Here is a 25,904-nt window from a genome sequence, read left to right as displayed (position 1 = left end):
ACTGTAAAAAAAGGTTTGCTGAATCTCTGAGTCACTTAACATACTCTTAACACTTAACATACCTCATACATCAAATTGGCCCAGGAACATCATCTCTGTTCCTCACAAATGAACATAACAGGAGGGTTAACAATGTATTTATTTCAATTTATTTCTAACATAAGTCGCGGCGGAGTAAAAGTTGCACCCCTTGCCAAACTATGAAAAAAAGGGCGACTTATAGTCCAGAAAATACAGTAGTTCCTATCATGGATTATGGTAAAATCTTAAGCTACAGTGTCTAAAACACAGCATCCAAATCCAGAAGTAAAATATTTTACATACTATGACAGATTATAAAGAAATATTATTTAAGGATCTTAGCCATTTTATCACAAATACCAAACCGTATTGGACCTTTAAATCAAGTCTACACTTCTATATTTCATTTTGAAGTGTTTGCACTGATTCTCAAAAATCATACATCATAACATGTCCACGTGTGGAAAAATTTAATTACATTTACAATTAAAATACTTAAACAAGCTATGATATGGTTTGTAGTAGATTTATACACACCCAATCATATCTCAGGCTTTTTTCATAATACATTTTTATTTGATTAATATAAGAATAGTATGTCCTTTTTCCTGTTAATATTCCTTTACATTTTCAGAGTTTTAAACTTATTTTGAAAACCGGTAATAGATTTCAGCCCTGTTCGTTTGTGTTTAAAACTTATTTTGAAAACCGGAAATGGATTTCCGCCGTGTTCGCTCAGTTACCGTAAAGCGGAGAATGGGGGTGTAAGTTAGTGTAGAACCACCACTGCTTGTTGAAAAACACTGCGCTGCTAGGACTGTCACTTTGAACGCGTTAACACGAATTACTTTGAACGCCGTTAATGGCGTTAAAAAAGGATGGTGGTCCATTCATAGCTGCGCACTGATTTCCCATCATGCCTTTGTTAACACTCTATCACTAGCTACCAACCCTCAGGTAACGCTGAAACTAAACGGGAGCAACATTGAAGCTATCCAGCCGCACAGTTTGGATCCAGATAGAGCTCAGGCAAGGAAAACAAGGACGTTTATGGATCTATTTGTCTGCAGGTGGACGCAGTAAACAAACCTGCAATGTGTAGCTGAAGCTGCGGGTTCCAGCTGATATCCAGCAGTCTGCGCTGACGACAGAGTTCCTCCTCGTTCTGGACGATGGTTCCTTCAGCAGCAGAAAGTTGTTCTCTGACAGAACCTTCCTGAGGTTCTGAAGACATGGTTCCTGCTCCGATCTTCAGCTCCAACTCCCACAAACTCCGCCGTCCTCTTCACTGCAGCTCCGATCGATCATCTGCTAGTCTCACAATCACAGCAATCCACGTTGTCTTTCCGTTCAACACTTCTTCACTCATTTACGACACTTTGGAAAATGTTGAGAGTTCCCACACGAACCACGTATCGTCCTTTCTGTCCACAAACCTCACAAACGTCCCAACAAAACACCACTGTCCTCTCAACAAAAGCTAACGCTGGTAGCGCTTCGTGCTGTTCTTCTTCTTTGTTTGGCCAACAGCGTAGCGCCACCAGCTGGACTGGAGTAAATCTACACACGTCAGTCAGAATCTTCCAGTATTTGTCTTTCTCAGAAATAATAATAATAATGATGATAACAATCATCATCTTATCCCGAATCAAACTCCATCTATCTAAAGTGCTTTTTACTGAATTTGACTAGATCTAGAGCTTTCACCATATGTCCTAGCACTTTTGGATAAGTGTATTCCAATGTTTAGAGTCTAGGTTCACTTCTTTCCCAGAAAAAAAAATCACAAAAGGCCAACCAACAACAAAATTGTAAGAAAAAGAGAAACTCAGTCGTCTGCATTGATGATAAAGCAGTACTTCCAGGATGACGCATGGGTTTTTGGAATCATTTCACACAAAAAACAAACAAACAAACGTGAAGTTGTGGTTATTTTTCTGAGAAAATGCAATAAATTTGTGATAATGGTCCATCTAAATGTTTAGATAAGGCTGGAGGGAATGTAGGGATTGTGGAACGGTTGTTTTTTTCCTTATGTGTTACAGTGCAGTTTTGTGTAACCTCCCAAAGAGAAGAAATACAAAAAAGAAAGGAAAAGGAAATAGACAGTTGGAAGCCATCATGATATTCCTTTAAAACTGGAATTTCTTTTTTACTTCATCCTCTAGTTTCATTTAGCCCAGATTGTTGAACATTCTAAAAACTCCTACTGTGGACAAACCCATTGGGGGTCCCCTTCCCGCCCACTTTTAAACCATATGGGGCTGACTTGGCCTTGCTGGCTGGGACACGGCCAAATTCCATAAATATACCAACAGACATTTTTATCTCTAGTTGTTTAACTTTTTAATGTTTTTAAGAGGCAGGCTCTTATAAAATAAACTTGCAGGAGCTCCAGCACTGGTCTTAGCTTTTATTTGTTTTAGACGTGTTCAGAGTCAAATGCATGTTTTAAGGGGAGGAGGATTATTTTATTGTTGCTATTTTTGTTCCTATTATTACAATCCACTATATGTCCCGTGTTGAATTCTACTATTAAAATGTGTGAAACAAATGTTTATCAAATAAAATTAAATCAAAAAGCCTGGAGACTGGATGGCTGAGGTCCTCCCTTTGACCTGGACAATGGTTGCCATGGCTACCTTCACACACACAAGTTGGAACTTAGAAGAAGGAAAAGAGACAAAAAATGATTGATAAAGCATGTGAAGGAATTTGTTTTATTATTATCATTGCCTAAATGTATTTGGTTAAATGTATGTTTAAACATAACACTCAGATTGACCTTTTTACCTCTTCTGAAAACAGTTCTGTGTGTTTGTTCATCTGCTTCTCATCCCCCACCCAGGATGAGGGGTTTACGACACACTGTCCTTAGCTGATAAGGGATACTGTTTGAAGTTAGAATCCACCAAATGGGTCATTATACAACACCCCCTAATAAACTTTTCTCTTTGTCTTGAAATTGTGACCTCCCACTTGTGTTCTTAATAAAAGGTGCACAGGGAGAGGCAGACCTTTGAGAAGAGAAGCGTGGTAGACGTTTTCTGTCACTCTTGCTCCTCTCCCTCATGCATGAGAAACTTGATTCTTGTTATGGTTTGTTGTTTATAATTGTGTTTTTCTTTAATGTCTAGATGCATTTATCTGACATTCTTTGGTCCATTCGAGCCGGATGACAACATATCTGCGTCCTTGGGGGAGGACCATGCCGATTGAAGTCTGTGCACAGCCCGTGAGACCAGGTCTCTGGAAGAAAGTTTCTTTAATGTTTAGATGCATTTATCTGACAATAAAGCACAATTTATAGGTAAATACCACAAAGTGCTTTACAAGGTAGAACTAAGAATTTCCAGCATGCACTTGGAAAAACTCATTTGCTCCTTGTGTAAAATGATGACTCATTTGAAACGCATTCTATGAATGCTCAGAAAACTTCCTCTAAGATTGTGGTTGTTTGTAGAAGTCCTCTTAAAATAAGTTCTCCTGACCATCTTCAAACCTATGGAAGCGTTTCTGTAGCATAATTAAAAATAAAAGTCAAAACCAGAAATGCTTTTTTAATTTCAAAATGAAGCTGAATTTTTTGACTCAAAATTAAAATGAAAAAGCAATCCACCAAAATGCTTTTTCATTTTTTTCTTCAACACCGCTCATTCTGTCACTTAATTGAAATGATAATGAAAATGGTTGTTACGGGGTACCGCCGAAAAAGGATGTAAAGGAGCTACCGCCCCTCCTGCGGGGCGGTGCCCTTCATTAGGCCGCAGGAAGGTCACAGGAAACATGTTTAAACATAAAATATACAAAAATACACATAAAATAGAAACAGTGTGGGACCCCCTTGTCATCTGACGGTGCCACACCGTCACAATGGTATTTGACATTTCATTTTCAAAAAGTTCTCTGGTAAATGTGTAGCAAAATTCATCTAGAAATGTCTAATTTGATCATTAAAATGAATTAACAGAAATACTTTTTAATTTTCAAAATGTAACTGCATCAAATGATTCAAAATTAAAATGAAAAAGCAATACTTAAACATGCTTATTCATTTTATACTTAAAAACCACTTATTCTGTGTCATAATTAAACACCAATACATAGATTAATGTATTAATAGATTGCATTTGCATTTTCACATCCACCCTGCGAAACTTGTCTCAATAATCATTTCTAAAAAGCATTTCCAGTGAAGAGGCAGGGCGATGACGTCACTGCTATCTCTGTGTGTCCGTCTGGTAAGAGACACAGACATGCTAGGAGCAGAGGAACTTTGTGTTAGCGGCAGAGGAGGAGGCTTTGTGTTGGTATTTCCGCCTTCGGCAATCGAAAGCTTCGCGCTCCGCTATGCGAAGGTGGCTGCCGCAAGTCCGAAGAAAAAAAAGCTTGTCCGAAGGAGGACCGCAGAAGGCAGAAATGGTGCTAGATAGTCCTGAGAAGCTTTGTAAAATCATCAGATGTTCATAACCAACACAAAGCCCTCTCCTCTGCCACTAACAGAAAGCTCCTCTGCTCCTAGCATGTCTGTGTCTCTTACCAGACGGACACACAGAGATAGCAGTGACGTCATCGCCCTGCCTCCTCGCTGGAAATGCTTTCTCGAAATGAATATTGCGACAATGTTCTCAGGGTGAATGTTAAAATGCAAATGCAATCCCCTCTTTGCATTTTCGTTTTAATTATGACACAGAATAAGCGGTTTTTAAGTATAAAATGAAAAAGCATTTTGAAGTATTGATTTTTCATTTTAATTTTGAGTCATTTTATGCAGTTACATTTTGAAAAGGAAAAGGCATTTCTGTTAATACATTGTAATGATCTAATTAGACATTTCTAAATGACTTTTGCCACACATTTATCAGGAAACCTTTTGAAAATGAAATGTCAAATACCATTTTCATTATCATTTCAATTAAGTGACAGAATGAGCAGTGTTGAAGAAGAAAATAAAAAAGCATTTTGGTGGATTGCTTTTTCATATTAATTTTGAGTCAAAAAATGCAGCTTCATTCTGAAAATGAAAAAGCATTTCTGGTTTTGACATTTATCTTTAATTATGCTACAGAATCACTTCCATACAAACCCACTCTCTGCTTTTCAAAACTTGGTTTGTGCCGACAAAACCAACCTTAGACACTGAAAAGGAATTAACCCAATGCAGAAATACATTTAAATTAAATTCAAATTTATTGCTAAATTCAAATTAATTTATTACTATAGCACCTTTGCTGTAAAGAAAACAGGTCAAGGTGCTGCACATAAAATCAAACAAGAATGCAAAAACACTAATGCAAAAAATGATTAAATAAGCCCCTCATAATATAACACACAAAAACAAGCACAAGCAAAAGAGAAATGTCTTAAGAAGAAAAAAAAACATAAGAAGAGAGAACCAAGAAGGTGCCGTCTGCTCTGTCCTCCTGTTGGCCTGGGTGTCAGCGTAGACACAAACACCCCAGCTAAGGGTGAGAAAACACTCCTAAACAGTCTAAAATGTAACAGTGATAAATAGAAAAGTCAAAAGATAAAAAAGCAAACAGCTAAAACATAAAAAAATGTAAAAAGTGAATGCATAAAAAGTCTAAAACACCTGAAATATAAATAAGAATAAGTTAAGATGTTAAGACAACAACAAAAAAAGAAAGAAAATATAAACACATTGAACAAATAAATATGTAGTATGTTGTTGTTTCTCTTTTTCCCATCAGGGGTTGCCACAGTGAACAAGTTGCATGGTAAACTTGGCAATGTTTTACGCCGGATGCCCTTCCTGACGCAACCCTCTCAAAGCAACCGGGCTTGGGACCGGCACAGAGGTAGAGAAGGGAACAGGGAGCAGCCCGGATTTGAACCCTGGTATCGCGGACGGAAGACGCCGCAAACCAGCACGAGCTAAACCGGCTCCCTTATGTTGTATAATATTACAAAATTAAAAATTCTAGATACCCCATAGAAGATCTAGTTAAAAGCTGAATTAAATAGATGGGTCTTTAATTTATTTTTAAAAACCTCGACAGTGGATGAGGCCTCCCATCATCAGGCAGGCTGTTCCACAGACGAGGGCCGTTGTAGGTACAATAACCGTTCAGCATGGAACTTCCGTTCGGGGTCCTGGGACTAATGCTGACATCACATTATGTGATTGGCTGTCCGCTGGCCCGATGACGAGTCAGATAGTGATTGGTCTGGACAAAGTACGATACCACCATAGACGAAAATATTATGACGTCTGTTGTAAACAAACAGAGCTCCGTTATAGAGCGACATCGTCTTCTAAACGTGCTTTCATTCTTTTTATGATAATTATTGAATGCATGTTTGCTTATAGTTTTTATAATCCCTGCGCCCAGTGCTTTATTATTGGCAGATCGGACCCAGAAGCACAACATTAAGCCGTGCTAACAACATTTTCAGCCGTAATGGCTGAACTGAAACTGGAATAACAAGCGGATTGTGGCAAAATCGTTTTATAAAAATTACAAAGAATATTGTCGGACACAATTTATGAAGGAAAATAACTTTAGGTTACAAAAGGGAACGTGAAATTAAAATATGTAGAGCCCGAGCAGATCTCCACTCTACGTAGTATGTCCAAGTGGGGTTACCGTAGTGTGACGTTTCCTTCAGTCAATAGGACCCCGAACAGTAGTTCCAGGCCGAACGGTTATTGTACCTACACCGTAGTTTCTAAATGAGGCCTCGCCATGGTTCTTTTGTTCTGACCCTAGGGACCTTCAGCAGGCCAGTACCTGAGGATCTAAAGGCTCTGGGAGGTTAGTTAAGTTAAAAGCAAGTCTGATATAACAGAAGGACCAAGACCATGAACACTCTTGTAAACTATTAAAAGAATTTAAAAATCAACCCTGAAGCTGACAGGGAGCCAGTGCAGAGATTTTAAGATCGGTGTAATGTGCTCCCTCCTCCTGGTTCTCGTTAAAAGGCGAGCAGCAGAGTTCTGGACTAGCTGCATGTGATAAGAGGGGTTTCCTTTACACCAGAAAGGAGGGCATTACAAAACTCTATTCTTAATGTAATAAAAGCATGAATTAAGATTTCAGCACTGGCTCTAGAGAAAGGGTCTTACTCGGGCGATACTCCTCAGATGGTAAAATGCAGTTTTAGTTACCGTACTTGATTCATGTGTTGGTCAAAGTTAAGATCTGCATCTAGAATCACACCGAGGTTCCTTACTCTATCACATATGGTCATAAATTTGGTTGACAGATAGTCTTGGTTGAGCTGCAAAAAGTTCTCCCCCATCCACATTTTAATATCTAAAATACAATTTAAAAGTTTATCCACTGTTCCAGTGTCATCAGGAGACACAGCTACATTCAGTTGAGTGTCATCAGCAAAGCTCCTGATGACATCACCAAGTGGAAGCATGTAAAGATTAAAAAGTGTGGGACCTAGGATAGAGCCTTGGGATACCCCCCATGTCAGTTTGTGCCTTTCAGATGAAAAATCTTGTAAATTAAAAGTAAAATCTCTATCTATCTATGAGGTAGGATTTAAACCAATTAAAAGCTGTCCTAGTAATTCCAACCATGTCATGAAGTCTGTTTAAAAGGATAGAGTGGTCCACTGTGTCAGAGGCTGCACTCAGGTCCAGTAATACTTTTTTGGATTGAGTGCTGAGGTCTAAAACTCTGAAACTTTTTCTAAAATGTTATTTTCAATGATATAATCATTTAGTTGGGTAAAAACAAGCTTTTCTAAAATTTTACTTTAAAATGACAGGTTGGATACTGGCTTTAAGTTATTTAAATTGAACACATCTAAACCACTCTTCTTCAGAATGGGTCTCACCATGGTAGTCTTTAGGGATAAAAGGGAAGACTCCAGTCTGAAGAGAGCAGTTCAAGATGTTTAATGAATCTTCCACATAAGGTGAAAACTGACTTAAAAAGTAAGGGGGAGATGGAATCAACAGAACAAGTTTTGGTATACATTTGGGACATGACTTGTTGGAGTGCTGCAGCATCAATCAAGACAAAACCATTGAGCGTCCTTTCACTGATAGGGGGACGTGCAATGGATAGGTCAACAAGGGGTTGTTGATCCCTCCCCTGTAAGACAGATGATCTAATGTCATCTATCATTGTGGTACAGTCAACTGCAAACTCCTCACAGGTTTTATTGCTAAAAGTGGAGGGTGGGCCAGAGATTGGGTTTATTATTTTGTCAATTGTGGCAAAGAGGATTTTTGGCTGGGGTAGCTATGGTAAACTGGGGTTCTGTCCTCTGTTCTCATCTACTTTTCCTCTCATCCTCTCCTCAATTCTTGATCATTTATTTATCATTTAGTAGTCCATGTCTCTGTTTGGTGCAGTAGGATTCACACAGTCCATCTTTCCCTCTCCCCTCCAGGGTGCTTCCAGATTCCAGTTGGCTCATCCGTCCTCCTGTACCTAACCGTGCACCTCCTCTCTGGCTCACCTCTACTACTGCTTATACACCTGGCCGTGGATACTGCCTCTGCCTCATCTGACCACCCCAGCATCCCCCAACATCATCTGGATGAAGCTCATCTGCTGGACTTTAAATATGTAGTTGTAGTGTTAGAAAACTTAATTCCTCTCTGAGTTCTGGTAAATCGCCTGTCCGTCCTGGGGGAGGATCCTTCCTTTATGTGGGCCCTTAGCAACAGTTTCTTTGCTAACCACGCTCTCATTCCTCATATGGCCATAACCAGTGTGTTTCAAAATGTTCAGGTCCAAACATGGATGAACACATTAAAATTTTCACAGTATTTCACTGAAAAACACGAGTTATAAGGGAAAATATATAAACTTATATATATATATATATATATATATATATATATATATATATATATATATATATATATATAAACTATAAAAGTTTATATAAAATATATTATATACTGAAGTTAAGTATGTAAGTTTATATATAAGCTTATAAACGGTAAACATATAAGTATATATATATATATACACACCGGACAGGTGTTAAAATTGTCAACCTAAAAACCTAAAAACATCAATACATTAATTAAAAATATACATTTACAATTAAATTATCATCTAAAATACATATACTAATAAAAACATGCACATAGAGAAAACATAAAAAACAAGTATAAAAAATACAAAGGTGATAGAGTCGAGGAGGAAGGGCAGGTGTTAATCCAGTTCAATGTGAACATGTTTGCTGTGATATGAGCCAGTTTTTTAGGTTCTTTTTAAACAGAGTGTATGTGGTGATGTGTCTTATGATGTGAGGGACAGAGTTCCATTCCTGTGCTGCTGTTACGGAGAAGGCGCTCTGGCTGAAGGCACTTCTCCTCAGAGGAACTATACAGTCTTGTTGACCCGACCCTCGAGTCACTCTTTGGGAGGATCTTATTTTAACAAACTGACTGAGTGGAGGCGATGATAGACCGTTAATGATTTTATAGAATAGGCATAGTTTTGTATACTTAATGAAATTCTCCCAGCTTAACAGTTTGTGTTTTTGTAAAATGTCACAGTGATGATGTCTTATTGGTTTTCTATCCAGTACTTTAATTGTTTGTTTGTAAAGTGACTCCAGAGGTTTTAATGCTGATTTGTTAGCCTGTGACCATGTAGTGAGACAGTATGTCATGTGTGATAAAATCATTGCATGCATGAACATTGTGGCAGCTTGTAGTGACAAATTTGCCCTAATAAATCTAAAATTGGACAGGTTAAACCTCACACGGTTACAAACTTTTTGAATTTGTGATTTAAAATTGAATGTTGTATCAATTAAAATCCCAAGGTATTCAAACTTTTCAACAATGTCTATTTTCTTTCCTGCCACAAAAAAATCAGCCAGAATATTTTTACGGTTTGTTTTGGAAAAGAACATTGCAACTGTTTTGTTTACATTGAGACACAGACTTGACTGCTCCGACCATTTTGCCACATGTCCCATCGTTTCAGTGAGCTTCTCTGCCACCTCAGATGTGTTATTGCCATGTGAATAAATGACAGAATCATCAGCATACATCTGAGTGTAGACATTTGAACAAACAGAGGGCAGATCATTGATGTAGAGTGAAAAAGTAAAGGCCCTAGAATAGAACCTTGCGGGACACCTGTAGAGATAGGGAGAGGTGAGGAATGATAGTGATTTATCCTAACTGACTGGAATCTATTTGACAAATATGATTCTATCCATTTTATGGTACTAGAGGAGAAATTGAATTTGGTTAGTTTAGTCAGTAGCTTTTTATGATTTATAGTGTCAAATGCTTTTTTTAGATCAAGAAACACAGCCCCAACTACACCCCCTTATCCAACAGCTGTTTTATGATTTCTGTGAAAAAGCAGTTGGCTGTCTCTGTTGAGTGCAGAGCTCTAAAACCAAACTGCATTGGATGAAGAGAAAAAGATGTATTGTTGAGGTGTTCAATGATTTGTTGGGCAATAAGTTTTTCTGTGATCTTGGACACTCTGGGTATGATACTGATGGGCCTGTAATTTGAAAGCAACATGAAGTCGCCATTTTTGTAGATTGGAATCACCACTGATGACTTCCATGCGCTTGAAATATGGATTCAGAGATTAATTAATTGAGAATAGTGGTTAAGGGAGATGTTAAGGATGAGCAGAGTTCTTTGAGCACAAAAGTATCCATACCGAATATGTCTTTTGTTCTGCTTGACTTAAGAGACATGATTGTTTGTGCGACTTCAGTTTCAGTGACAGTCATTAAGTTAAGTATAGGCTCTGTCTTATTTATGGGACAAACATGCAGATAATTAGCTTTAAAACGAACAGCAATTAAGGAAACAGATTCAATGAAACATCTGTTGAAGGCATCTGCAACTGTATCTGGATCATTAGTAGTTTGTCCATTTACCTTTATTTCTAAACCTTTTTTACATTTTGTGTCCTTTCCTTCAAGTTTTTTCAATTGGCTCCATGTTTTTTTGGAATCCCCTTTGGCATTCTTAATTATTGTCAAGAAAAAATCTGCCTTGGCCTTCCGTATGCTTTTTACCACTTTATTTCTCAATGTTGTAAATAGATACCTTGAACTATAAGATTTACTTTTGATTGCATTTTTCAGTGCTAAATCCCTCTCTTTCATCAATTTTGTAATGTCAGAATTCATCCAGGGTAGCTGGTTTTTATTTTGTTTGATTTTGATTCTTGAACTGAAGCTTTTAATTGTTTCTTTAAGTGTTTTTGTGAATAATTCACAGTCCCTTTCACAGTCAGTTTTCTTTAATATCTAATTCCAGTCGGTTTGATCAACAGCATTCTTAAAATCCTGCTTTATTTTTTTTTGGGATCCCAATGAAGTCGTGTTCTGTGGCAGAGAAATTAAATCTTTTCTTTGATAGCTTTCTAACTACCAGTAGGAGATTATGGTCAGAGAGGCCAGCTAACATGTTGCATGTCTTAGTTATTCTTTCTGGACGGTTGCTAAAAATTAAATCTATCTGAGTGCTGATAGGCGACCTTTTCCTAGTGTCAAAGGTTGACGAACTCCAGGGGAGGTTGTACACTTATGCTAGCAACATGTGCGTAAAATTTCATGAAAATCACCAGAAAAAAATGATTTTTTCCCTAGTATGTTTAAACGCAAAATCGCAGAATTTGGGACAAAACGACCGTCAAACCGTACATCGTGTCACCATTCTGTTATGATTTCAAAACTTCCTCTGGATATCGCAGACAAGGATATATATTGGTTTTGTCAGTCAATTCTCAACAGAAGAATTGCGTTTTGATTTTTTGAGCTAAGTCAGCAAATTTTTTTCATCACATTCCTTTATCGATCTTGGCGTATGTTACATTGTTTTGTTTAGCTGGGCCAGGGAATCATATATGTCATGTCCTGTCAGCTACTCCCTCCTTCCCCCTCCTTCCTGTGTTGGATGCGACCAGCTGGATCCACTTACCTCATCTACACCTGCCTTCATAAGCTCCTCCAGGATCATCAGCCGGTGCCAGTTCGTTGTTCCTCCTATGGTGCATAGTCTGGTCAGCTCATGTTTTTGACTCACGTCTTGTTGCCTCATGCTCATGGTTTTCTCTCGCTCTGCTTCAGGACTTAAAAACCTGTTGGATCCTCACCTGGTCGCTGTCCTCCTACGCTGCTGTCACGCCGCCTCAAGAAACCTCCAGCCAGCCGCCTCTTATCGTCTTGGTTCAAGCCTCGCCTATGCCGCCTCAAGATTCCTCCAACCTACCACCGCCCTCTTCCCAGGGAAAAACCTGTCAAGATCTGGTTCTGATTAAATCTCTTGAAACTTACCGTTGAGTCCTAGCCTCCTTCCGGGTTCCAGCATCTGGGTCATTCTGAACTCACGTCCGAATCATGACAATATATTTAATTTTCATGACATTCCAATAAAAAATGCGCAGGCTAGCAACAGTAGCGAATTCGCCATGGACATGCCGTTCAAAATCTAGAACGAATTCCAACATTTTGTCCACAGTACCTTTCTCTGGATGCCTGAGAAGTTACAAGACGATCGCTAAAAATCCCTAGGACAAGTTTTCGTTTGTATCTGGTGCTAAAGGTGCTTTTTTTTACAAAATAAAAGATGGTGGCCTTTTCCCAAGGTCATCAACACTTCTCTGGTGTTTGTAAACTGGAGCTAGCAGCAAGTGAGTGCAATTTTGTGAAAATTTGCTCAAAGTGTTTTCCCATATTGCGGAAAAACGCAAAAATCGCCAATCCAGAGTTCTCCACAAAATGGCCGCCAAGCCGTAGGTCGTGTGGCCGTCCCATAATCATTTCAAATCTTTCTTTGGATAACCCCAACATGTGTGTTTTGGTTTCGTAACTGTATTAGGAAATCTTTTTCCGGCCCAATATGCGATTTTCGGCCCATTAAATTTTTACAGGACCGCCTGCCGTGATGTCATTGTCTTCAGGGAGGTGACGTTGACTTTGTGGAAATTCATTTTCAATTTATCCTAGGTGTGTGCTGAAGGAATATATATTTGTTGTCTTCATTTTATTATGTTTTTCTGTCTCACTGAAGTTTAGTTTTATTAGTGTGTGTGTTGTGTCTGTCCTTTGAACTTTGAAGAAGCTTCCTTAAGTTGCATATGTGAGAAGGTTTTGACTGCAGCTCCAAGCTCATCCCCCTGCAGGGACACTTTGATCTTCTAAGGCCATTTGGAAGAATGAGCTGTGGTTGTGGCAAGGACCATAAATTGACTTTCTCTGGGACTGATTGTAGCTATGGGAACCTCTCCAGGCGTCCGCTCACGTGTGGAGAACAAAAGATTTATGATCTACTGCCTGCTTGGAAGTATGATGGACAACATGTGGAGCAGAGACCAGATGCTGTGATTCCAAGTATGGACTGAAGGATGTAGGCAGGCTCCGCTGTCAGCCAATCCGAGTGGCCAGAGGCGGAGATTCGGCTGCCATCATGCTTCCGGGGGAGGAGATCCTGACCACGGGTTTAAAAGTCTGCACCCAAGGAAGTTCCTTTGTTCCCAGGCAGCTGCATGTAAATTCACATGTAATTTCTTACGTTTTGCAGGGTTTGGATTTGGGAACCCAGATGATCTGTTTTATTTTGTTTAGAGCTCTTTGCTAGGGACAATAAAAACTCTTAATTTTATTCTGTTTAATCCGCATTTTCTGGTCATTCTCCCGACTTTAAGAAAACGCATGAAAGAAATCTCAAAGCGACAGATTTCATTTCCTATAGTGCATTACTTGCATAGGGGAGCCTTGCCTGCCCTCTATGATGGCTCCCTACCCTTACCCTGCACCTGGATCAGTTTCCACGTGGCCACAGCAAAAGGAGAAGATGGTTGGCATCATGAAGGCATGTTTCCAGTGTCTGCGGGGCCTCAGGGTCAGTCCTGAGATAGCCAGTGACTAATCAATAACCTGTGTCCTCCTCCACAACATAGCCCCACTGAAAGGAGAGACCGCCCCCCCCCCTTCTGTGCGGCTGATCACACATATGACACAATTATCAAAGACTTGACTTGTCAGAATCCCTTTAATAAAGGTGCTCACAAAACATTTGGAATATTATTTCCAGAAAGAAAAAAAGAGAAAATACATCTGTATTGATTACATTACATAGGCCTGAACATGCAACAGATTCATCTTCAAATACATTACACAGATTAGATTACAGTAAATATCCTAAACAGTTATATAACATAAGCCTGCATGGCGCACTAGTTAAACAATGACCGCTCATTCTGAAAGTCTTTGACAACAATTATGCTTGGAATTAAAATATAATTAGAAATGGTTACAAGTTTCTTTTAGCTACAGACAGAATGGAATAAAAATGACTTTATAGCCCTACACAGCTTACTATGTTTTATTTAGATGTTTTAAGATATTAAGAAATTCACTGTCAATATTTTTTGGATTGCTCAGAAGTGTTACTGTTTTTTTGATGTGGTAAATTACAGCACTTTGGACCTGAAGAATTTTTTTTATGTTTTTTTAAACAGATTTTTTGGTTGTATTCTGATAAATTTCAGCACCACAATGTCACAAACTTAAAAGAAAATACCTAAAGATAACACTTTTTACAGCAATATAAGGTTAAAAATATGAGCGATTAATATAGATTAATTAAAGGCCATGATCAATTAAGCACAAAAAATAATCGCATGACAGCACTTATCAATGGATCTATTCGTCTGCAAGTATGTGCTTCAGAATGGGAGTGGAGATGGGAGACCTTGCCCCATGGCAGTTGTTGCGTCACAATTATTCAGGTATGCAATTGCTCCTGATCCATCACAATTTGAATCAATATTTACTCACAAACACAGTTTTAATCTCAAATTATTTTATATATGTTCTCCATCGAGAGAAAAATGCTACAAAAAATGTTAAAAAGATCAAAAACCAGCGGACAGCTGCAATTTTAGTGTAAAATTGCAGCCTTTCTTTAAAATTGAGAAGAAAAATATTTCATTAAAGTATTTCATCTTTCCTATTAAAAGCTTTACTATCCTTTCCTCATGAGTCCTCAGCAAATTTTTTTTATTTAAGTTGCACTTTTTTTTAACCTAATTCAGAATTACAATATTTGTCTAGAGAAAAGTTATCCTCCTGTACAAGTTCTCACATCTGGTTTGAAAAAAGATACATCACTAAAACCTGTCACTTATTTAACATGAAAAGGACTCCTCTCCTGCATGAATTCTCATGTGTCTTTTGAGACCATATCCAGATCTAAAACTTCTATCACATTCTTTACACAAAAAAGGCTTCTCTCCCGTGTGAGTTCTCATGTGTGTTCTGAAATGAGAACTCTGTCTAAAACTTTTATCACATTCTTTACAAGAATAAGGCCTTTCTCCTGTGTGAGATCTCATGTGTACTTTGAGATCAGACATTTGAATATAGCTTTTATCACATTCTTTACACAAGAAAGGCTTCTCTCCTGTGTGAGTTCTCATGTGTGTTCTGAAATGACATGCATGTCTAAAACTTTTATCACATTCTTTACAAAAATAAGGCCTTTCTCCTGTGTGAATTCTCATGTGTGCTTTGAGAGCAGACATTTGAATATAGCTTTTATCACATTCTTTACAAGAATAAGGCCTTTCTCCTGTGTGAGTCATCATGTGTGCTTTGAGAACAGACATTTGAACATAGCTTTTATCACATTCTTTACAAGAATAAGGCCTTTCTCCTCTGTGAGTTCTCATGTGCATTTTAAAGCCATATTCAAAAGTAAAACTTGAATTACATTCTTTACACAAAAAAGGCCTCTCCCCTGTATGAATTCTCATATGTGCTTTGAGACTATATTTACGTTTAAAACTTTTTTTACAATCTTTACATGAAAACGGCTTTTCTCCTGTGTGCTTTCTCCTGTGTCTTTCCAGACCAGATACAAAATCAAAACGTGCATCACATTCTTTACACATAAAAGGCTTCTCTCCTGTGTGATTTCTCATGTGTGTTTTGAAATGAGATCCATGTCTAAAACTTTTATCACATTCTTTACAAGAAAAAGGCTTCTCTCCTGTGTGAATTCTCATGTGCATTTTAAGATTAGGTTTATTAGTAAAACTTTTATTACATTCTTTACAAGAAAAAGGCTTCTCTCCTGAGTGAATTCCCATGTGTATTTTGAGACTAGATTTACTAATAAAACTTTTTTCACATTCTTTACAAGAAAAAGGCCTCTCTCCTGTGTGAATTCTCATGTGCCTTTTGAGAATAGATTTACAAGTATAACTTTTATCACATTCTTTACAAGTAAAATCCTTCTCTCCTGTGTGAGTTCTCTTGTGATTTCTGAATTGAGACAAGCAATGAAAAGATCTGTCACATTCTTCACAAACATAAGGCCTTTCATCAGACGCATTGTGTTCAATTCGTCTGTCTCTTCTCTTCCTCTGTTGTCCGTTCTTTGAGTGTGTCTCTCCATTTGTAGTCAATAATGATTCTACGTGTTTGTTTCCTTCGTCATCCTGACAATCAGTTACATTAAAGATCTGTTGATCATTTAGATCTGCTTCACTTTTCTGATTTTCTTTATGAGTAGGAATCTCCATCATGGTATCAGTCTCCTGCTTCATATCAAGCTGCTCCTCATCCTGACTAATGCAGAGTTCCCGCTGCTCCTCTTTAACCATTGGAGGTTGTGGTTCCTCCTGCTCCTCTTTAACCATTGGAGGTTGTGGTTCTTCCTGCTCCTCTTTAACCATTGGAGGTTCTGGTTCTTCCTGCTCCTCTTTAACCATTGGAGGTTGTGGTTCCTCCTGCTCCTCTTTAATCATAGGAGGTTCTGGTTCTTCCTGCTCCTCTTTAACCATTGGAGGTTCTGGTTCTTCCTGCTCCTCTTTAATCATTGGAGGTTCTGGTTCTTCCTGCTCCTCTTTAACCATTGGAGGTTCTGGTTCTTCCTGCTCCTCTTTAATCATTGGAGGTTCCGGTTCCTCCTGCTCCTCTTTAATCATTGGAGGTTTTAGTTCTTCCTGCTCCTCTTTAACCATTGGAGGTTCTGGTTCTTCCTGCTCCTCTTTAATCATTGGAGGTTCCGGTTCCTCCTGCTCCTCTTTAACCACTTGAGGCTCCAGTTCTTCCTGCTCCTCTTTAATCATTGGAGGTTTTAGTTCTTCCTGCTCCTCTTTAACCACTTGAGGCTCCAGTTCTTCCTGCTCCTCTTTAATCATTGGAGGTTCTAGTCCCCCCCCTTCAATCTTCAATCTGGTTCCTTTAGTTCCTGTTTAGTCTGTGTGAGTTCTGGATTATTTGTTCCACTCTGAAATTCCTCTGCTAGTTGCAGAGATCTTCTTCTTTAGTCACCCAATGCTAGAGGACTGTAGGGACACATACACAAGAATGAGCACTGTTACAGTTTTTGTATTGTTATATTATTGCCATATTGCCATAATAATGATCAATATAATGATGACACGAATAAATAACAAAAAAAACAACAACATCCTTTTCATTTCACTGCAACAGTTTAATTTAAATAACATTCAACATAACTTGAATTATACTCTAAATGACCCTAGCCTACATGGGAGGCGAACATCTAGCATAAAAGAGTTCCATCCGATTGGTTAACAACGTGAAGGCATCCATCTGATTGGTCAAATGCATAAAGGAATTTATCTCATTGGTTAAATACTTCAAGCTGCCATAAGATTGTTTTAGCAAATTTAATGAAACATTTACTGCAATTTTCACCGTCTTTTGCGATATGCATATTGCACAGCTGGATATTGCTATAATGACACCTTTGGGATTAGTAGGCTGCTAGATATTGTGCACGCCTACTAAAAAACAAATACAATTAAAATCACCTCAGTCAGATGTCCTACAGTTTGACATTGAAATAATTCATCTACCATTCATTTTCTGAATCCTCTGAATTCCTTTTGGGATCATGGGAATCCTGGAGTCTAAACCCATCTACCAGAGATGTGGACTTGAGTCACATGACTTGAGTAATCATGATGACTTTAGACTCAACTAGGACTTTAACAGCCATAACTTGTGACTGGACTCTCACTTAAGCCTCCTGACTCGGAAAGACTAGCTATTTTTTACAACGCCTCAAAAATGAAAAAGAATGAAAAGTATGTCGACATAGACCCTGATCTCTCCTAGTGTTGGGGGTTTCTCTTTTGGCTCCCAAAAACGTTTTATTGCTTCATACAACTTTTTTTTATCAACAACTATACAAAATATGCACAAAATGAACACGGTACAGTACAGACCAAAAGTTTGGACACATCCTCTCATTCAAAGAGTTTCCTTTATTTTGATGACTATGAAAATTGTACATTCACATTGAAGGCATCAAAACTATGAATTAATATATGTGGAATTATATATAAAACAAAGAAGTGTGAAACAACTGAAAATATGTCATATTGTAGGTGCTTCATAGTAGCTACCTTTTGATTTAATTACAGTGATCCCTCGCTGTAACATGGTTTACTTTTCACGGTTTCGCTACTTCGCGGATTTTCATTGTGCATTGTGTTCTGCATTCTGATTGGCTAAAAAGTCACTCCGCTTGTGTGTGTGTGTGTGTGTGTGTGTGGACACAATGTAAGCGCTTTGAGTGTCTTGAAAAGCGCAGATAAATCCAATCCATTATTATATATATATATATTTTATATATACCCGGGCAATAAACAGCAACACACTGGCAGTTATCAGATACCCTGCAGGAATAATATAATGGCCAAAGGAAGAGATACAGACCACGGATGTTAAAACATGAAAGCTCCTCACCATGCATGGAGGGTTCCATCCCAAATCCAGCACCCTGAGACTGTATGCTAGCCGCAAGGAAGGAGGCAGAAGACTAGTGCGCGTAGAAACCACTATCAAGGATGAAACATCCAAGATGCATGAATACATCAAGCTCCCGTGTAGTTCCTGCAGGACTACACGGGAGGAGCTGGTCAATGACCTGAAGAGAGCTGGGACCACCGTTTCCAAGGCTACTATAAGTAATACATTAAAACGTCATGGTTTAAAAATCATGTATTGCACGGAAAGTTCCCCTGCTGAAGTAAGCCCATGTCAAGGCCCCTCTGAAAATCTTGATGATACAGAGGAGTCATGGGAGAAAGTCTTGTGGTCAGATGAGACCAAAATAGAACTTTTTGGTCTTAACTCCATTTGGCGTGTTTGGAGGAGGAAGAAGGAGAAGCATCATCCCAAGAACACCATACCTACAGTGAAGCATGTGGTAGAAGCATCATGCTCTGGGGGTATTTTTCTGCACAGGGGACAGGACGACTGCACTGTATTAAGGAGAGGATGAACAGGGCTCTGTATTGTGAGTTATTGGGCAAAAACCTCATTACTTCTGTCAGGGCGTTGAAGATGGGTCGTGGCTGGGTCTTTCAGCATGACAATGACCCGAAGCACACAGCCAAGAAAACCAAGGAATGGCTCCGTAAGAAGCATATCAAGGTCCTGGAGAGGCCTACACAGTCTCCAGACCTAAATCCAATAGAGAATCTTTGGAGGGAGCTGAAACTCCATGTTGCTCAGCGACAGCCCCGAACCCTGACAGATCTAGAGAAGATCTGTATGGAGGAGTGGGCCAAAATCCTTGCTGCAGTGTGTAGAAACCTAGTGAAGAACTACAGGAACCGTTTGACCTCTGCAATTGTTAACAAAGGCTTCTGTACCATATATTAAAGTTGTTTAACTCAAGTGATCAAATACTTATTTGTCACAGCAATCTCTCTATCTATTTACCAAGGCTGTGTCCCACCAAGGTGGGGTAGCCTAGACAGGGCACACAATTTTAACTCCCTCCGTCTCTTCCCCAAACCCTCCTCCTTCAGTGTGTGTGTGTATGTGTGTGTGACTGGTCTAAGGCCTGGTCTAAGCCACACCACACTGCACCAGGGTCAGCTGCACAGCCCAGTGCGGGCACCTCCACAGCAGGGCTTCAGCCAAGGCTGGTTTCCCCTTGCCACTTCATCCCAAGACCAGACCTCTACCACACCCATCCATTCATTTATACACAAACTCTTTTCCCCCATGTCTGTCCTGAGCAGCCTCTCTCCCCTGCACCACAGTCATCCCTCTTGCATTCAACGCTCTCCTTACACCCTCCGTCCATCCCATTCGCGGTCTTCCTCTCATTCTCACTCCACTCACATCAGATTCGTATACCCTTTTCACCAATCGCTCCCTTCCCATTCTTTCAACATGTCCAAACCATCCCAGTGCCTTTTGCCCTGCTTTATAGGCCAACTCTCGCATCACACCAGTTCTCTCTCGGATTACTTCACTTCTCACACGCGTCACACCACACATACTACTCAAACATCTCATCTCAATTACATTGAGCTTCCTCTTTTCCGCCACTTTCAGACTCCACGTTTCAGCCCCATATAACGCTGCAGGCACCATCACACCCTCATACAATCTCCTTTTTGCATCCTTTCCCAGTGACCTACATTCAAACACTCTCTTCATTCCCCCCCATATCTTTCGTACTTCATTCATTCTAAACTCTACCTCTCCCCCATTCCACCATCCACACAGACACACGACCCCAAATACTGAAAACACTAATTCTTCCAACAACTTCCCATTTAATGCCACATTCAATCTACGTTCACCCTTTAACCGCGTACACTTCATCACCTTACTCTTTTCCACATTCACTCTCAACTTCCTTCTGTCGCACACCCTTCCAAACTCCTCAACCAGACGTGCCAAGCTCTCTTCTGAGTCAGCCACTAGTGCAGTATCATCTGCAAACAGCAACTGATTCGCACTCCATTCGCTGCCGTCAGTATTCACCATGCTCACACCCGTACCCAACACCCTTTCATTCACCCCTTTTACCACACCATCCATATACACGTTAAACAACCACGGAGACATCACGCATCCCTGACGCAGACCAACCCTCACAGGAAACCACTCACTCATGCTATTTCCTAATCTCACACACGCTCTACTGTTTCTATAAAAACTCTTCACACCTTCCAACAATCTACCATCAATACCATACATACTCAACACAACCCACAACGCCTCTCTATCAATCCTATCATATGCCTTCTCTAAATCCATGAATGCCCAAAACACCTCCCTCCCCTTAGCCAAAAACTTTTCACACACCTGTCTCACAACAAACACCTGATCCACACACCCTCTACCTCTCCTGAAACCACACTGCTCTTCACCAATTATACACTCAGATCCCTACACTACCCTGTTAATTAGCACTCTCCCATACACTTTGCCTACAACACTCAACAGACTAATACCCCTAAAACTACCACATTCATACTTATCACCCTTACCCTTGTACAGGGGAACCACACATGCACTCATCCAATCAAGCGGCACATGCCCATTTGCAAAACACACATTCAACAATCTCACTAACCACTCAATCACTATCGCTCCACCACACTTCAGGCATTCCACAGCACACCCATCCACACCTGCAGCCTTTCCTACTTTCAACTTTCCCACAGCTTGCTCAACTTCCTCTCCCGTAATCAACGCTTCATTCAACTCTCCCAATACATTCATTCTACTTTCCCTTCCATCCATCCCAATCACAGCATCCCGATCTTCCTCCACATTCAGCAGCCTCTCGAAATACTCTGCCCATCTTTTTCTTACTGCATTCCCCTCATTCAACATCCTTCCATCCCCTTTTTTTTTTACTTTCTCCTCCCTCCCTGACACTCCCTTTCGCACCCTCTTCACCTCCTTCCAAAACATTTTCTTGTTCTCTTGAAAATTTTCAGTCAACTGTCTGCCCCACCTTTCGTCCGCAGCCGCTCTTGCCTCATGCACAGCTCTCTTAGCATCCATTTTCTTCACCTTATAACACTCATATGACTCCCTGTCCTTTCTCTGCAGCCATACTTTGTACGCACATCTCTTCTCAGCTACAGCCAACCTTACATCCTCGCACCACCATTCACTTCCTTTTCTTACACCACCCCCAACACGTCTCACACCACACACTTCCTCTGCACTTCCAACCACTGCACTCTTGAACTGTTGCCATTCTTTCTCCACTCCAACAACCATTTGCTCCTTCACCATATTCCACTTGCCACCTAATTCCTTCTGATACTCACACATTTTCTCTCTGTTCTTCAAAACAATCACTCTCAGAACTTCTCTTGCCTCCCCACTCTCTCGGTCTCACCCATGGCATACCCACACGCAACCTTCCTTCCACCAAATAGTGATCAGACATACCTCCACTCTCTCCCCTCCTCACACTTACATTCAGCAATCTACTACATGCAACCTTTGAAACCACCACATAATCCATCAGTGCTTTATCAATCACTCTTCCACCACTCTGCCTCACCCACGTATACTTATGGATCTCTTTCTTTCTGAACCATGTATTCCCAATCACCATCCCTCTTTCAGTGCACATTCCTATCAGTCTCTCACCATTATCATTCTTTCCAGGAACACCATGCCCGCCAACAACACCCTCAATTTTCTCATCACCCACTCTAGCATTCAGATCTCCCATCAGCACTACATTCACATTTGCTCCAAACCCTTGCAAGCACTCATCCAAGTCGTTCCAGAAGGTCACTCTCTCCTCTTCATTCCTCTCACTGCCAGGACCATATGCAACACCCACAACTCCTTCAGAAATGTCACTTTCACCCACCCACATCAGTCTTGGTGAAACCTCACAGCAATATACAAATAAATTGTTTAAAACAATCGTACAACATGATTTCTCAATGTTTCTTCAGATTCTGTCTCTCACTGTGGAAATGCACCTATGATGAAACTTTTAGACGCCACCATGTTTTCTAAGTGGGAGAACATGCAAAATCATAGGGTGATCAAATACTTATTGAACTCACTGTAAATGCAGGGTGTAAGATGCTGGCAGGGAAAGCATACATGGAGCGTCACAATCAAGTAGCTGGAATAATGTACAGGAATATGTGTGCAGAATATGAACTGGAAACCCCAAGGTCAAAATGGGAAACACCTCCGAAGGTGGTAGAGAATGAGAGGGCAAACATCCTGTGGGACTTCCAGATCCAGACTGATAGGATGGTAATGGCGAACCAACCAGACATTGTAGTGTTAGATATAGAACAGAGGAAAGCAGTAGTGGTGGATGTGGCAGTGCCAAGCAATGAGAACATAAGGAAGAAGGAACATGAGAAACTGGAGAAATACCAGGGACTCAGAGAAGAACTGGAGAAAGCATGGAAAGTGAAGGTGACAGTGGTGCCTGTGGTAATTGGAGCACTCAGGGCAGTAACCCCCAAGCTGGAGGAGTGGCTACAACAGATACCTGGAAAGACCTCAGAACTCTCAGTCCAGAAAAGCACAGTGATAAGAACAGCTAAGATACTGCGCAGGACCCTCAAGCTCCCAGGCCTCTGGTAGAGGACCCGCACTTGGAGGAGAAACCACCCGCGGAGGGTCAGAGGGGCGTTTTTGTTTTTTTATACGCACGCACGCGCACACACACACACAAACATAGCACTTTATAAAACTTAAATTAATTGATTTAATTGGTAACAATTAATTGAGTTATATTTATTCAAACTAATTTCTTATGTCTATCCAACTTAATTGTTTGTACAACTCAAATTTACATTCTTGTATAACTAAATGTCTTATTTCACCAATTCAATTCAATGTTTTTCCCTCTTAATGTATTGTACTTCTTGAACTGTCATATGTCCAAGTTTGAGGCTACAGATATTCTAATTTTTATATAGTTAAAAAACACGAGTGTGGATTTGCAATACATAGAATGTATTCAGTTATCATTCAGTTATCATGACCCTGATGCTAAGGTCAGCTCTTGCAATATCACATTGTACTGGGGTGCTAGACAAACTCATCACTCTCTTCTTCCCTCTCACTCGTGGTGCAGAAAGAATTAAACAAATCCACCCAGACAAGCAAAGGGAATTGTATCCCACAATTCCTTGCGCTGCCAATCTAACAGTAGCACCAAAGTTACACCTTCTTAATTGAATTAATTTGAATTAAAGTAAAATAACTGTTTAATAACTTTGTGTTATTTTTAGGTTGACTGAATTCAAAAAATGATTTACTGAAGCAAATAATTAATAATAATAATATTAATAATTTTTATTTCAAGCGCCTTTCAGGTCACCCAAGATTGCTGTACAAGGTTAAAATAAGAAAGAATAAAACATCAATAAGAAATTATCAGAGTAAAACATGAGTAAACAAAGACATGAAAAACATTTAAAATAAACACATAAATAAATAAAAAAGGATAGAAAAACAGACAGACAAAAAGACAAATGAGGTTGTGTTAACTGAATGGATTCACTGTATGAATGTTTGAAGAGATGAGTATTGAGTTTGGATTTGAACAGTGGCAGTGTGTCGGTATTGCGTAAATTTGGAGGAAGAGAATTCCGTAGCTGGGGGGCGGAGCGACTGAAAGGTCTGCCCCCCATGGTGGCAAGACGGGCAGGTGGGACATGGAGTTGGAGAGAGGAAGTGGAGCGGAGAAATCGGGAGGGAATGGAAATGTGAAGAAGATCAGAAATGTAGGGTGGAGCCAGGTTATGGAGTGCTTTGAAGGTTATGAGGAGAATCTTGAAACTAATCCTTTATTTTATGGGAAGGCAGTGTACATTTTGGAGAATTGGTGTGATGTGGTGGGATAACGGGGTCCTGGTGATGATGCGGGCTGCAGAATTTTGGAGAAGCTGCAGTTTTTTGAGTGTTTTATTGGGCAAATCAAACAGGAGGGAATTACAATAATCGATCAGAGAAGTGACAAGACTATGAACGAGTACAGCAGTTGTATGAGGTGTGAGAGAAGGGTGGAGATGAGATATATTGCGGAGATGAAAGTAATGGGTGATGTTATTAATATGAGATAGGAACAAAAGTGAGCTGTCGAGAATTAAGTTAGATCAATGTAAAAAAGTTGATCTTTCCAACATCTATTTTCTTTCTCTTTCGGCTTTTCCCATCAGGGGTCGCCACAGCGAACGAGCCGCATGGTAAGCTTGGATATGTTTTACGCCGGATGCCCTTCCTGATGCAACCCTCTCAAAGCAACCGGGCTTGGGACCGGCACAGAAGTAGAGAAGGGAACAGGGAGCAGGCCGGATGCGAACCCTGGTTTCACGAACGGGAGGCACCGCAAACCAGCACGAGCTAAACCGGCTCCCTATCTTTCCAACATCTATAAATGGTCTTATCACCCTCTCACGGTGGAAAAAGTATTTTCTGAGCTTCTTCATCCATAAATCATCTTCAAATGGACATGCCATGCTCCTTCACTTCTCTGAAAACAACTAACCTTCAACATAACCTGCTCCAGACCAGGTTATGTTCAGTGCATGAGTTGCTATGGCAACTTGACATACCCTGAAACATAAATCGGTTTTTGAAATCGTAAACTGAGGTAATCCGCTTCCTTAGCCTCAAACTTAACGTGGTAACTCGCATAACCAGCTTTTTGGAATACCTCCCTGATGTGCCTGTACCTGTTTGATTGTGGATTTATGGTTCTGCAGACACTACACTCTGTAATATCAACGAAAGAGAAGTGGTTCCAGGTTTTACTTTCTTTCCAATGTCACTCATTTTCTTTACGTTTTTGTGTTGACGTTCCCTGTTGTTGCACCTAGAGCTGTGACGGTGTTGGATTTTTGATAACCGCGGTGATGAACCACCAGGGGGCGCGGTGTCGCGGTTAACCGCAGCGACCCCCACCTGTAGATTCTTTATTAACAAATAACAGTAACAAATAACTTCTACCTATCTAACTAATGAACTAACTATATAGCCTATATAGGTGTTGTGGATTGACTGTGACTGTGTGGGTCAGCGCTGTGTGTAAGAGGATGCGCATGTTGATCCCTCTGCAGCGGACCGCTCTCTAGCTGCGCGTGAGCCTTCACCTGTGCTCTCTGGTA

The 25,904-nt window shown here is 40.0% G+C and overlaps 2 protein-coding genes across 9 annotated transcripts in view; both read right to left on the bottom strand.

Moving 5' to 3' along the window:
• Positions 1-25,904, bottom strand: part of LOC110016566 (uncharacterized) — a 173,392-nt gene that overhangs the window by 11,574 nt on the left and 135,914 nt on the right. The window contains exon 2 of one of the 3 annotated variants that reach the window (XM_078936938.1): positions 1,111-1,457. In XM_078936938.1, coding sequence (XP_078793064.1) covers positions 1,111-1,255 — 145 coding nt within the window. In that variant the 5' untranslated portion in view covers positions 1,256-1,457. Of the gene's footprint in view, positions 1-1,110; positions 1,519-25,904 lie in introns of those variants that run through there. The other 2 variants (XM_078936939.1, XM_023962564.2) reach the window with 2 other exon arrangements.
• LOC111948757 (uncharacterized) overlaps positions 13,978-25,904 on the bottom strand; it is a 32,886-nt gene continuing 20,959 nt past the window's right edge. For all 6 annotated transcript variants that reach the window (XM_078936279.1, XM_078936274.1, XM_078936297.1 and 3 more), the window contains one exon: positions 13,978-17,300. In XM_078936279.1, coding sequence (XP_078792405.1) covers positions 15,135-17,153 — 2,019 coding nt within the window. In that variant the 5' untranslated portion in view covers positions 17,154-17,300 and the 3' untranslated portion in view covers positions 13,978-15,134. The remainder of the gene's footprint in view (positions 17,301-25,904) is intronic.

This window comes from Oryzias latipes, chromosome 2 (genome assembly GCF_053564925.1).
Source record: "Oryzias latipes strain Hd-rR chromosome 2, Olatipes_Hd-rR_3.1".
NCBI lineage: Eukaryota > Metazoa > Chordata > Actinopteri > Beloniformes > Adrianichthyidae > Oryzias > Oryzias latipes.
This window is presented reverse-complemented; position numbering and strand designations above follow the sequence as displayed.